Source organism: Pristiophorus japonicus, chromosome 11 (assembly GCF_044704955.1).
Source record: "Pristiophorus japonicus isolate sPriJap1 chromosome 11, sPriJap1.hap1, whole genome shotgun sequence".
Lineage (NCBI taxonomy): Eukaryota > Metazoa > Chordata > Chondrichthyes > Pristiophoridae > Pristiophorus > Pristiophorus japonicus.
In genome coordinates, this window is record NC_091987.1 from 129,444,349 (window position 1) to 129,457,913 (window position 13,565).

The window sequence follows — 13,565 nt, forward strand, 5'->3', positions numbered from 1 at the left end:
CATATTATGCAATGGTTTGCTTCCTCATGCAAGAAATTCTTTGTTCTTGGTGGACGTTGATCCATTGCAAAGTTGAATTGGCACTTTTATTTCTCCAAACACAGTCCTTAATTTGCAGGCACCGGTTCTGCAAGTTTAGCAGCGAAAAGTTGAACTCACTGATTTCAGCAGGTGATTTATTCAGCAGTGCTGCTAAAATCACTCCCTCACACACAAAAATATCAAGAAAATTAAAATACAAGCCTTTGCAGGGGTCCAAGAAACAAATCTTCACTTTTTCTGCAGTACTTTTAAAAATGGCCGAGTGCCAATGTTTACTTCAGACTGCGCATGCGCGAACGCTCCAACGCGCACGCGCAGGGTTGCCGGCACCAAGAAGCCTCATTTCAATTGTACCCGCCCCCTCCTACTTACAAAATTGGCGCAAGTGGTAGGCTCCGCCCCCTGTGTGCCGCGCCAAGCAGACATCGAGCTCCAAGGAATACCGCACTTTTTTTCTAGCGCCGTTTTCGGTGCGAAAAACAGGCGCCCAGCTCTGAGGTGCGCCTTTTTCGCCGCGTGTGGAAACTTGGGGCCATAATTTCTACAATGCCATCCCAGTTGAGGTGGCATTGAGGTGTAGACAAAGACACAAGGACGGAAACCAAGATGATTCTGACACACATTATCTGGCAGACTTGTATCTCTCACTCTCGAAGAAGGCAGTGTGTATCGGTCAGGGGAGGAGGGGGGAAAAAAAACGAAAACCAACTCAACAGGAGCTACTTAATTGGCAGATCACAAGACAACAACCAATAAAAGCTCGCATTTTTATTTCTGACTGAGCTCCAACTTAATTGCATAAAAGTAACTTAATATGTAAATTGTGAAAAATAGATGACATATCTAAGTCAACATATGGTCATAAAAATGTAAAGCAGAAAAATGAACAGAAAGTTTGTACCTAACAGAAGTCTGTGAAGGAATAACTGCCTGACTGTCTTCAGTGTGAGGTTTACTTGGGGTTCGCTCAACTTCACCTCTATAAAGAAGATACTTTAATAAATCAAAAATCATGTAATAGCATTTTTTAATGTAAACATTATTCAATGAAATAAAATGGTGTGGAAAGGTATCCTATCCCACTGCAACATTCAATTAAATCCGAATTATCCTGGATCATTTTGAGGTTTTCCTTATCTTATAGAGCCTGTAATAAAGGCATGCATTTTTGCTAGAGATTTTAATTATGTATTAAATATAACGTATTATGCAGTTGCTGTCAAACTGGAGTCCGTAGGGTCTTTCCGGGGGGGAGCGGGTGAAATAACGTGGAAGCAGACTTGGTGCAAGCCAGGAGCAGAGTGTGACAGCCACATGTACAGTGCAGAGTAAACTGGCTGTCTCATCTTGGAGGGGAGATGCCTGAAGGTCATCAACCCATTTAGAATCAATTCCCAAATTGTTATTTATCAACAAAATAGCTTTCCTCGGTGACCAGGCTAAAAAAAAAACAATAGACTGCATAGCGTCAGGTTTAGAGACCATCCGTTAAATCTAAGGGGCATGGCTAAAAGTTTCATCAGTTCGCAAGTATCTTCCCTTTTTAAAATGCTATGCTATTTTACAAAGGAAGAAAAACATCCCAAGTTGGGACTCAACGAAGAAGTTTACACTTTTTATCCACCTGAGCAGGTAGGTGGGAGTTCAGTGCAACACCTCATCCAAAAAATGAGAACACCTTGGAAGTACTTCTGATAAGGCACTAGCTCAAACTGAAGATAAGCCTCTAAGAGCCAAGCAGGATCACAAAGATTAAGAGCCAAAGCAATGCAACACTCCAAAATACTATTGTTGAAAGGGATTATAAATTAAGTGACAAATGAAAAAAAAGCCCCCTCCCCAGGAGAAATCTAATCACCTAATTAACAGATGATGAAATCAGAGAAAGAAATGTCGAGGCGTAATTTCAATAATGGCCATCCCAATTGAGGTGGTATACAAGGAGGAAACCAGAATGATTCTGACACATATGATCAAGCAGACCTGAATATCTCACTCTCGAAGAAGGCGGTGTGTATCGGTAAGGGGAGGGGGTGGGGAAGAGAGCTTGAAAACCAACTGAACAAGAGCTATTTAATTGGCAGATCATAAGATAACAACGTATGAAAGCTCGCATTTTTATTTCTGAATGAGCTCCAATTTAATTGCACATCAGTAACTTAAGATGTTTATTGTGAAAAATGGATGGCACATTTTCGTCAACACATGGTCATAAAAATGTCAAGTAGACAAATGAACAGAAAGTTTGTACCTAACAGTATTCTGTGGAGGAATAACTGTCTGACTGTCTTCAGTGTGAGGTTTCCTTGGAGTTCGCTCAACTTCACCTCTATAAAGAAGATACTTTAATAAATCAAAAATCATGTAATAATATTTTTTAATGTAAACATTATTCAATGAAATAAAATGGTGTGGAAAGGTATCCTATCCCACTGCAACATTCAATTAAATCCAAATTATCCTGGATCATTTTGAGGTTTTCCTTATCTTATAGAGCCTGTAATAAAGGCATGCATTTTTGCTAGAGATTTTAATTATGTATTAAATACAACGTATTATGCAGTTTTGTCAAACTGGAGTCCGTAGGGTCTTTCCGGGGGGGGGGGGGGGCGAAATAACGTGGAAGCAGACTTGGTGCAAGCCAGGAGCAGAGTGTGACAGCCACATGTACAGTGCAGAGTAAACTGGCTGTCTCATCTTGGAGGGGAGATGCCTGAAGGTCATCAACCCATTTAGAATCAATTCCCAAATTGTTGTTTATCAACAAAGTAGCTTTCCTCGGTGACCAGGCTAAAAAAAAACAGTCGACTGCTTAGCGTCAGGCTTAGAGACCATCCGTTAAATCTAAGGGGCATGGCTAAAAGTTTCATCAGTTCGCAAGTATCTTCCCTTGTTAAAATGCTATGCTATTTTACAAAGGAAGAAAAACATCCCAAGTTGGGATTCAACGAAGAAGTTTACACTTTTTATCCACCTGAGCAGGTAAATGGGAGTTCAGTGCAACACCTCATCCAAAAAATGAGAACACCTTGGAAGTACTTCTGATAAGGCACTAGCTCAAACTGAAGATAAGCTTATAAGAGCCAAGCAGGATCACAAAGATTAAGAGCCAAAGCAATGCAACACTCCAAAATACTATTGTTGAAAGGGATTATAAATTAAGTGACAAATGAAAAAAAAGCCCCCTCCCCCAGGAGAAATCTAATCACCTAATAAACAGATGATGAAATCAGAGAAAGAAATGTCGAGGCGTAATTTCAATAATGGCCATCCCAGTTGAGGTGGTCTTGGGATGTAGCCAAAGACACAAGGAGGAAACCAGAATGATTCTGACACATATGATCAAGCAGACCTGAATATCTCACTCTCGAAGAAGGCAGTGTGTATTGGTAAGGGGAGGGGGTGGGGAAGAGAGCTTGGAAACCAACTGAACAAGAGCTATTTAATTGGCAGATCATAAGATAACAACGTATGAAAGCTCGCATTTTTATTTCTGAATGAGCTCCAATTTAATTGCACATCAGTAACTTAAGATGTTTATTGTGAAAAATGGATGGCACATTTTCATCAACACATGGTCATAAAAATGTCAAGTAGACAAATGAACAGAAAGTTTGTACCTAACAATATTCTGTGGAGGAATAACTGTCTGACTGTCTTCAGTGTGAGGTTTCCTTGGAGTTCGCTGAAGTTCACCTCTATAAAGAAGATAATTAAATAAATCAAAAATCATGTAATTGCATTTTTTAATGTAAACATTATTCGATAAAATAAAATGGTGTGGAAAGTTATCCTATCCCAATTCAACATTCAACTGAATCTGAATTATCTGGGATCATTTTGAGGTTTTTCGGATTTTCTAGAGCCTGTCATAAAGGCACGCATTGTTACTAGAAATTTTAATTATGTGTGGACCCCAAGATTGGTGAAAGCTAAGTTCCACCCAAGTACCGTCGAAAGTATCACTAAGATGCTGACGGTACTTTGGGCAGAAGTTTCATGGAAAAATTTGGGAAAGACTGCCCAGCGGCAAAAATGGGCCTTGGCCCGCCAACTCTGGGCGGCAGCAGGTGGTAGCTCCCATTCTGGGCAGTAAATACAATCCTCAGCCAAGTACCGCCGAGGATACAGGCGGGTCCAGGAAGGGGGGAGCTGATAACATGAAACATTTTCAAAACAATAAAAAAACAGAAATCCTTCAGAGAACGTCATCCTCCTAAATCCCTGCAAAAGAAAAAAAAAGTGGACTAACCCTTTTTTGCAGATCTTCATACTTACCGTTGTGGTACGACTTGCCTCCAAGCGGCAGTCTTTTCCCCTGTTGGAGTGGAGGACCGACCGGACCAAACTGGCAACGCAGTGGGTGGGAGAACTCGTCTGGGCGAGTTGAACACCGGCGCACGCCACTGTACAGCACCCAGCGGACTTCTCTCCCCGCCAGCGGGAGGACGTCATCAAACTCGCTCGGCAGGGAGAGCACTCAGAATCTAGGGAGACTGCCGAGAAAACTCGGCGGCAGCGGATAGTAAGTCTATCGATTTCGGGCCCCATGTGTTGTAGAAGTGGTCGTCAAAATGGGATCCGTAGAGACTTTCTAGGAGGGGTGCGAAATAACGTGGAAGCAGAGCTGGAGGCAGGCTTGGTGCAAGCCAGGAGGCAGGAACAGAGTGTGACAGCCACATGTACAGTGCAGAGTAAACTGGCTGTCTCATCTAGGAGGGGAGATACCTGAAGGTCATAAACCCATTTAGAATCAATTCATAAATTGTTGTTTACCAAGAAAATAGCTTTTCGAGTTGACCAGGCTAAAACAAAAACAGTAGACAGCTTAGCTTCAGGTTGCAGTTTAGAGACAATCCCTTAAATCTGGGAGGTATGACTAAAAGTTTCATCAGTTCGCAAGTATCTTCCCTGGATAAAATTCTGCGCTATTTTACAAAGGAAGGAAGACAGACTGACCCAGCTAACCCACTGGAAGAACCCTATTTACAACAGATCACAGTCTTTGCAATGACGCAAAGTAGTGTGCGACCAAAATAATTCCACCTTCTAAATACAGTTGTTACTGAGTGTCCTTAGCATTGCTATACAAATATTCAGGAAACATTGTGGTAGAGTTTAAGCTGCGGATTTAGGGATACTTTATCTCACCTGGGGAAAAACATCACATCAAGGATAGACAGACTGCAGTGACAAGCAGGCAATATTATATATTGAAATATTGATGAGAATTTTGTTCAGTGAAACATTTCCCAAAAATGTTTTGATGGCCACAATGAAAATTTCTTCTTATTGAAATATCTTCGTAGTTTTCAAGTATAGTGCATCATGCTTATTGCATTTCTATTTACAGGATTACTTAGATGCATTTCTCACGACTTCCAACTTGAGATGTAAAGGGTAGATTTATTCTGTGGTCTCCCATATCCAATGAACTTCAACGAAGCCCCTCCATTGTGTTTCAAAATCTGACGGTAGTGGCCCCTGCCACTTGAATCTCTAGTTGCTGCAAAAGAGTTAGGACTCAACCAAGAAGTTTGCACTTTTTATCCACCTGAGCAGGTAGATGGGGCCTCAGACTAACACCTCATCCAAAAAATGAGAACACCTAGGAAGGACTTCTGATAAGGCACTAGCTCAAACTGAAGATAGGCCTATAACAGCCAAGCAGGATCACAAATATTAAGCGCTGAAGAAATGTAACACTCCAAAATGCTATAGATTGAAAGGGATCATAAATTAAGTGACTAAAAAGGAAACAAAAAGCACCGACCCCACTCCCAACAGAAATCTAATCACCTATTTACAGATGAGGAAATCGTAGAAAGGAATGTAGGAGCATAATTTCTAGTTGAGGTGGCATTGAGTTGTAGACAAAGACACAAGGAGGAAACCAAGATGATTCTGACACACATGATCTGGCAGATCTGAATCTCACACTCTCGAAGGCAGTGGTGTGTATCGGTAAGGGGTGGGGGAGGGGGAGGGGGTAGAAAGATAATAGAAACCACCTCAACAGGAGCTATTTAATTGGCAGTTCATAACAGAACATCCAATGGAAGCATGCATTTTTATTTCAGACTAAGCTCCAATTTCATAGCACACGAGTAACTTCAGATGTTTATTGTGAAAAATAGATGCCAGACCTTAGTCAACATGTGGTCATAAAATTGTAAAGTAGAAAAATGAATTGAAAGTTTGTACCTAACGGAAGTCTGTGGAGGAATAACTGTCTGACTGTCTTCAGTGTGAGATTTCCTTGGAGTTCGCTCAACTTCACCTCTTGAAGATAATTTAATAAATCAAAAATCATGTAATAAAATTTTTTTATGTAAACATTATTCAATAAAATAAAACGGTGTGGAAAGTTATCCTATCCCACTCCAACATTCAATTGAATTCGAATTATCCCAGATCATTTTAAGGCTTTCCTTATTTTATAGAGCCTGTAATAAAAGCACACATTTTTGCTCGAGATTTTAATTACGAATTAAACACAATGTATTACAGCAGTGGTCGTCAAACTAGGGTCCATAGAAACTTTTCAGGGGGGCGCGAAATAACGTGGAAGCACAGCTGGAGGCAGGATTGGTGCAAGCCAGGAGGCAGGAGCAGAGTGTGGCAGCCACATGTACAGTGCAGAGTAAACTGGCTGTCCCGTCTAGAAGGGGAGATGCCTGAAGGTCATAAACCCATTTAGAATCAATTCCCAAATTGTTCTTAACCAACAAAGTAGCTTTCCCAGTTGACCAGCGCTAAAACAAAAACAGTAAAATGCTTAGCTTCAGGTTGCAGTTTAGAGACCATCCCTTAAATCTGAGGGCCGTGGCTAAAAGTTTCATCAGTTCGCAAGTATCTTTCCTGGATAAAATGCTATGCTATTTTACAAAGGAAGTAAAACAGACCAACCCAACTAACCCACTAGAAGAACCCTTTTTACAACAGATTACAGTCTTTGCAATGACGCAAAGTAGTATGCGGCCAAAATTATGCCACCTTCTAAATACAATTGGTAGCGAGTGTCCTTAGCATTGCTATGCAAACATTTTCAGGAAACACTGTGGTCGAGTTTAACCTGCAGATTTAGTGGCACTTTCTCTACCTCTCCTGGGCAAAAACATCACAAACAGGATAGACAGACTGCAGTGAGAAGCAGGCAATATTACACATTAAAATATTTGAAAATTTTGTTCAGTGAAATAATCCCCCAAATGTTTCGATGACCACAGTGAAACAATGAACATTTCTTTTTAATGAAATATCTTCATTATTAAAGAAGCAGTAGCAGGACATTTGGAAAAACATAATTCAGTCAGGCAGAGTCAGCATGGATTTATGATGGGGAAGTCACATTTGATAAACTTGCTGGAATTCTTTGAGGATGCAACGAACAGGGTGGATAAAGGGGAACCAGTGGATGTGGTGTATTTGGACATCCAAAAGGCATTTGACAAGGTGCCATATAAAAAGGTACTGCACAAGATAAAAGTTCACGGGGTCGGGGGTAATATATTAGCATGGATAGAGGATTGGCTAACTAACAGAAATAGAGAGTCGGGATAAATGGTTCAGTCTCAGGTTGGCAATCAGTAACTAGTGGGGTGCCGCAGGGATCAGTGCGGGGACCCCAACAATTTACAATCTATATTAACGACTTGGAAGAAGGGACTGAATGTAACGTAGCCAAGTTTGCTGACGATACAAGATGGGAGGAAAAGCATGTGTGAGGAGGACACAAATAACCTGCAAAAGGACATCGTCAGGCTAAGTGAGTGGGCACAAATTTGGCACTTGGAGTATAATGTTGGAAAGTGTGAGGTTATGCACTTTGGCAGAAAAAAAAAATCAAAGAACAAATTATTATTTAAATGGAGAAAAATTGCAAAGTGCTGCAGTGCAGCAGGACCTGGGGGTACTTGTGCATGAAACACAAAAGGATAGTATGCAGGTACAGCAAGTGATCAGGAAGGCCAATGGTATTTTGGCCTTTATTGCAAAGGGGATGGAGTATAAAAGCAGGAAAGTCTTGCTACAGTTATACAGGGTATTGGTGAGGCCACACCTGGAATACTGCATACAGTTTTGTTTCCATATTTAAGATAGGATATACTTGCTTTGGAGGCAGCTCGGAGAAGGTTCACTAGGTTGATTCCAGAGATGACGGGGTTGACTCATGAAGGAAGGTTGAGTAGGTTGGGCCTCTACTCACTGAAATTCAGAAGAATGGTGGTGATCTTATCGAAACGTATAAGATTATGACCGGGCTTGACAGGGTGGATGCAGAGAGGATGTTTCCACTGATAGGGGAGACTAGAACTAAGGGGCATAATCTTGCAATAGTGGCTGCTCATTTAAAAGTGAGATGAGGAGGAATTTCTTCTCTGAGATGGTTGTAAATCTGTGGACTTTGCTGCCTCAGAGAGCCGTGGAGGTTGCGTCATTGTAATAAATTTAAGACAGAGACAGACAGTTTCTTAGGCGATAAGGGAAAAAGGGGTTATGGGGAGCGGGCAGAGAAGTGGACCTGCTCACATCAGCCATGATCATATTAAATGGTGGAGCAAGCATGCGGTGCCGTATAGCTTACTCCTGCTCCTATTTGTAATGTTCTTATGTTCTATAGTTTTCAAGAATAAGGCATTTTGGTTATTGGATATCTATTTACAGGATTACTTCAATGCATTTCTCGCAAGTTCCAACTTGAGATATAAAGGGTAATTTATTCTGTGGTCTTCCATACCCAAACAACTTCAGTGAAGCCCATCCATTGTGTTTCAAAATCTGACAGAAGTGGCCCCTGCCATTTGAATCTCTAGTTGTTGCAAACGAGGTAGGACTCAACCAACAAGATTAAATTTTTATCCACCTGAACAGTTAGATTAGGCCTCAGTGTAACACCTCATCCAAAAAATGAGAACATCTTGGAAGTGTTATGTATGTAACCCTAGGTAACCTGCATCATACCACCACCAGAGGGCCTACCTGTTGGAGTCCCAAGGGATCCCAGCATCCCTTGGGAGCATTGTATATAAGCAGGCCTCCCATGCTGTAACAGGACTCTGGAGTTTGAATAAAGGAGCTAACGTCACACTTGCTCAATGTCTACAGTACTCAGTTGCATCACTTTATTCTGAGCACAACAGGAAGGACTTCTGATAAGGCACTAGCTCAAACTGAAGATAATCCTATAACAGCCAAGCAGATCACAAAAATTAAGAGCCAAAGCAATGTAATACTCCAAAATGCTATTGTCGAAAGGGATTCTAAATTAACACAGTGACTATGTCGTAATTCGCACATGCGCAGAAGTGAGTTAGGACAAATAGTCGTCCCCCCCTCCCGCCAATTTACACTATGCCTTTCCTGTGCATGCGTTGCCTGCTGAGCCACCAGGCCGCACCGAGCTCCCCGCTGGACTGCACCGAGCCCTCAGCGGCAAGGGGGATGAAGAACAGTGGGCAGAGAGAGCCGGCAGGCAAAAGGAGGAGAGGGGGGGGGGGGGGGTGGGGAAGAGAGAGAGAGAGAGAGAGAGAGAGAGAGAGAGAGAGAGAGAGAGAGAGAGAGTGAGTGAGTGTGTGTGCGCGTGTATGCGCCTGCTTTGAAGCAGAGGGGAAGAGAGCTGGTTTTGGAGAGGGGGGGTGAAAGAGTGAAAGAGAGCCTATTTCAGGGAAGGGGCGGGGGGGGGGGAAGGAAGAGAGGCTGGTTTGGGGGTGGGGGGGAAGAAAGCATGTTCAAGGGTGAGTGGAGATGGGGGGTGGGGTGAAATAGAGACAGCCTGTTTGAGGGGTTGGGGGGAGAGGGAAGAGAGAGCCTGGGAGTCGGGGGAAAGGAAGAGAGCCTGTTTGGGGGTGGGTGGGGAGAGAGAGGGGGAGAGAGAGAGAGAAAGAGAGAGAGAGCCTGTTTTGGGAGGGGGGGGGGAAAAGAGAAGAGAGAGAGCCTGTTTGAGCAGGGGGGTGGGAATGGGGGAGAAGAGAGGGAACTCAGGGAAGTCAAATCACGTTCTTCCAACCTCCTTTAAACCCAAACTCGACATCGGTGGCGTGGATGAAATCCAAAAGTCACGACACTGACAATTCATACCCAATAAACCTGCTAACAATCCGCACAAAATGCTCCATCTACACCCGGTGGGGGGGGGAGGGGGGAAACAGAGCCTGTTTGAGCAGGGGGGGGCGGGGGGAGCGGGGTAGTGGTTAGGTCATGCACTTCCGCTTAGGTAGGGGACTTAGGCTGGGGGAGGGATGCACTTGCTCCGCGGTAAGAAGTGACTTCAGCTGGGGGAGGGATGTGTCCTTTGACTTCTGAAATCCAAATGGATCATGTTATAATATAAAAAGTTAGGCTGGGCGGCTCTATTTACACATTCCAGAGAAACTTCACGGTGTGGATTATCCTCCAAGGGGACCAATCAGCAATAGGTCATGTGATAATGGAGGGCCAGAGAAACAGCTGCAATTCCGTTCGTACAAATAACCGATCCATAAATAGTGACTGAAAAGAAAAAAAAAATATGCTCCCCCCCCAGCAAAAAGAAATCTAATCACCTATTTACAGAGGAGGAAATCATAGAAAGGAATGTAGAAGCGTAATTTCTATGATGGCCTTCCCAGTTGAGGTGGCATTGAGATGTAGACAAAGACTCAAGGAGGGAACCAGGATAATTCTGACACACATAATCAAGCAGACCTGAACCTCACACTCTCGAAGAGGGCTGCGTGTATCAGTAAGGGGGTGGGGAGGAGAGAGAGAACGGAAAGCAATTCAATAGGAGCTATTTAATTGGCAGATCATAAAACAACCTATGAAAGCTCGCATTTTTATTTCTGACTGAACTCCAATTTAATTGCACACCAGTAACTTAAGATGTTTATTGTGAAAAATGGATGGCACATCTTAATTAACACACGGTCAAAAAAATGTGAAGTAGAAAAATGAACAGAAAGTTTGTACCTAACAGTAGTCTGTGGAGGAATAACTGTCTGACTGTCTTCAATGTGAAGTTTCCTTGGAGTTCGCTGCAGTTCACCTCTATAAAGAAGATACTTTAATAACTCAAAAATCATGTAATACTTGTTTTAATGTAAACATTATTCAATGAAATAAAATGGTGTGGAAAGTAATTCTATCCCACTTCAACATTCAATTGAATCCAAATTATTGTGGATCATTTTGAGGTTTTCCTTATTTTGTAGAGCCTGTAATAAAGGCCGCAATTTTGCTGGAGATTTTAATTACGAATTAAACACAATGTATTACAGCAGTGGTCGTCAAACTGGGGTCCATAGAGACTTTCCGGGGGGGGGGGGGGAAATAACGTGGAAGCAGAGCTGGAGGCAGGTTTGGTGCAAGCCAGGAGGCAGGAGCCGAGTGTGGCAGCCACATGTACAGTGCAGAGTAAACTGGCTGTCCCATCTAGAAGGGGAGATGCCCGACGGTCATAAACCCATTTCGAGTCAATTCTCAAATTGTTGTTAACAACAAAATAGCCTTTTTAGCTTCGGGTTGCAGTTTAAAGACCATCCGTTAAATCTGAGGAGTATGGCTAAAAGGTTCATCAGTTCACAAGTATCTTCCCTGAATAGAATGCTCTGCTATTTTACAAGGGAAGGTAAACAGACCGAGTTAAGTCTCACCCAAGAACTTTACACTTTTTATCCACCTGAGCAGGTAGATGGGGCCTCAGTGTAACATCTAACCCAAAAAATGAGTACACTTTGAAGGACTTCTGAGAAGGCACTAGCTCAAACTGAAGATAGGCCTATAACAGCCAAGCGGGATCACAAAGAGAAAGGGCCCAATCCTGGCCATGACTTGCATCAATTTTTTTGGAATCTCACAATCCCAAAGAAAGCGGTGTGGAAAGAGAGAGCGAACAGAAACCAACTCAACAGCAGCTATTTAATTGACAGATCATAAGACAACAAGCCGTGAAAGCTCGCATTTTTATCTCTGACTGAGCTCCAATTGAATTGGACAGCAGTAACTTAAGATGTTTACTGTGAAAAATAGATGGCACATCTTAGTCAACACATGATCATAAAAATGTAAAGTACACAAATGAACAGAAAGTTTGTACCTAATACAAGTCTGTGGAGGACTAACTGCCTGACTGTCTTCAGTGTGAGGTTTCCTTGGAGTTCGCTGAACTTCACCTCTATAAAGAAGATACTTCAATAAATCAAATGCAATAACACTTTTTAATGTAAACATTATTCGATGAGATAACATGGTGTGGAAAATTATCCTATCCCACTCCAACATCCAATTGAATCCATATTGGCCTGGAGCATTTTAAGGTTTTCCTTATTTTATAGAGCCTGTAATAAAGGCTTCATTTTTGCTAGAGATTTTAATAATGTATTAAACACAATGTATTAGAGCAGTGGTCGTCAAACTGCAATCCGTAGAGACTTTCTAAGGGGGGGGCGGGGGCGCGAAATAACGTGGAAGCAGAGCTGGTGGCAGGCTTGGTGCGAGCCAGGAGCAGAGTGTGACAGCCACATAGAAACATAGAAAATAGGTGCAGGAGTAGGCCATTCGGCCCTTCGAGCCTGCACCGCCATTCAATGAGTTCATGGCTGAACATGCAACCTCAGTACCCCATTCCTGCTTTCTCGCCATACCCCTTGATTCCCACTAGTAGTAAAGACTATATCTAACTCCTTTTTGAATATATTTAGTGAATTCGCCTCAACTACTTTCTGTGGTAGAGAATTCCACAGGTTCACCACTCTCTGGGTGAAGAAGTTTCTCCTCATCTCGGTCCTAAATGGCTTACCCCTTATCCTTAGACTGTGACCCCTGGTTCTGAACTTCCCCAACATTGGGAACATTCTTCCTACATCTAACCTGTCTAAACCCGTCAGAATTTTAAACGTTTCTATGAGATCCCCTCTCATTCTTCTGAACTCCAGTGAATACAAGCCCAGTTGATGCAGTTTTTCTTGATATGTCAGTCCTGCCATCCCGGGAATCAGTCTGGTTAACCTTCGCTGCACTCCCTCAATAGCAAAAATGTCCTTCCTCAAGTTAGGAGACCAAAACTGTACACAATACTCCAGGTGTGGCCTCACCAAGGCCCTGTACAACTGTAGCAACACCTCCCTGCCCCTGTACTCAAATCCCCTCGCTATGAAGGCCAACATGCCATTTGCTTTCTTAACCGCCTGCTGTACCTGCATGCCAACCTTCAATGACTGATGTACCATGACACCCAGGTCTCGTTGCCCCTCCCCTTTTCCTAATCTGTCACCGTTCAGATAATAGTCTGTCTCTCTGTTTTTACCACCAAAGTGGATAACCTCACATTTATCCACATTATACTTCATCTGCCATTCATTTGCCCACTCACCTAACCTATCCAAGTCACTCTGCAGCCTCATAGCATCCTCCTCGCAGCTCACACTGCCACCCAACTTAGTGTCATCCGCAAATTTGGAGATACTACATTTAATCCCCTCGTCCAAATCATTAATGTACAATGTAAACAGCTGGGGCCCCAGCACAGAACCTTGCGGTACCCC

General features: G+C 42.7%; 1 protein-coding gene across 9 annotated transcripts in view; it reads right to left on the bottom strand.

The window, feature by feature from the left end:
* rb1 (retinoblastoma 1) overlaps nt 1-13,565 on the bottom strand; it is a 456,612-nt gene that overhangs the window by 306,124 nt on the left and 136,923 nt on the right. For 7 of the 9 annotated variants that reach the window (XM_070894055.1, XM_070894054.1, XM_070894052.1 and 4 more), the window contains 6 exons: nt 12,119-12,196; nt 10,993-11,070; nt 6,247-6,324; nt 3,663-3,740; nt 2,294-2,371; nt 944-1,021 (listed from right to left, as the gene is read on the bottom strand). In XM_070894055.1, coding sequence (XP_070750156.1) covers nt 944-1,021; nt 2,294-2,371; nt 3,663-3,740; nt 6,247-6,324; nt 10,993-11,070; nt 12,119-12,196 — 468 coding nt within the window. The remainder of the gene's footprint in view (nt 1-943; nt 1,022-2,293; nt 2,372-3,662; nt 3,741-6,246; nt 6,325-10,992; nt 11,071-12,118; nt 12,197-13,565) is intronic. The other 2 variants (XM_070894053.1, XM_070894051.1) reach the window with 2 other exon arrangements.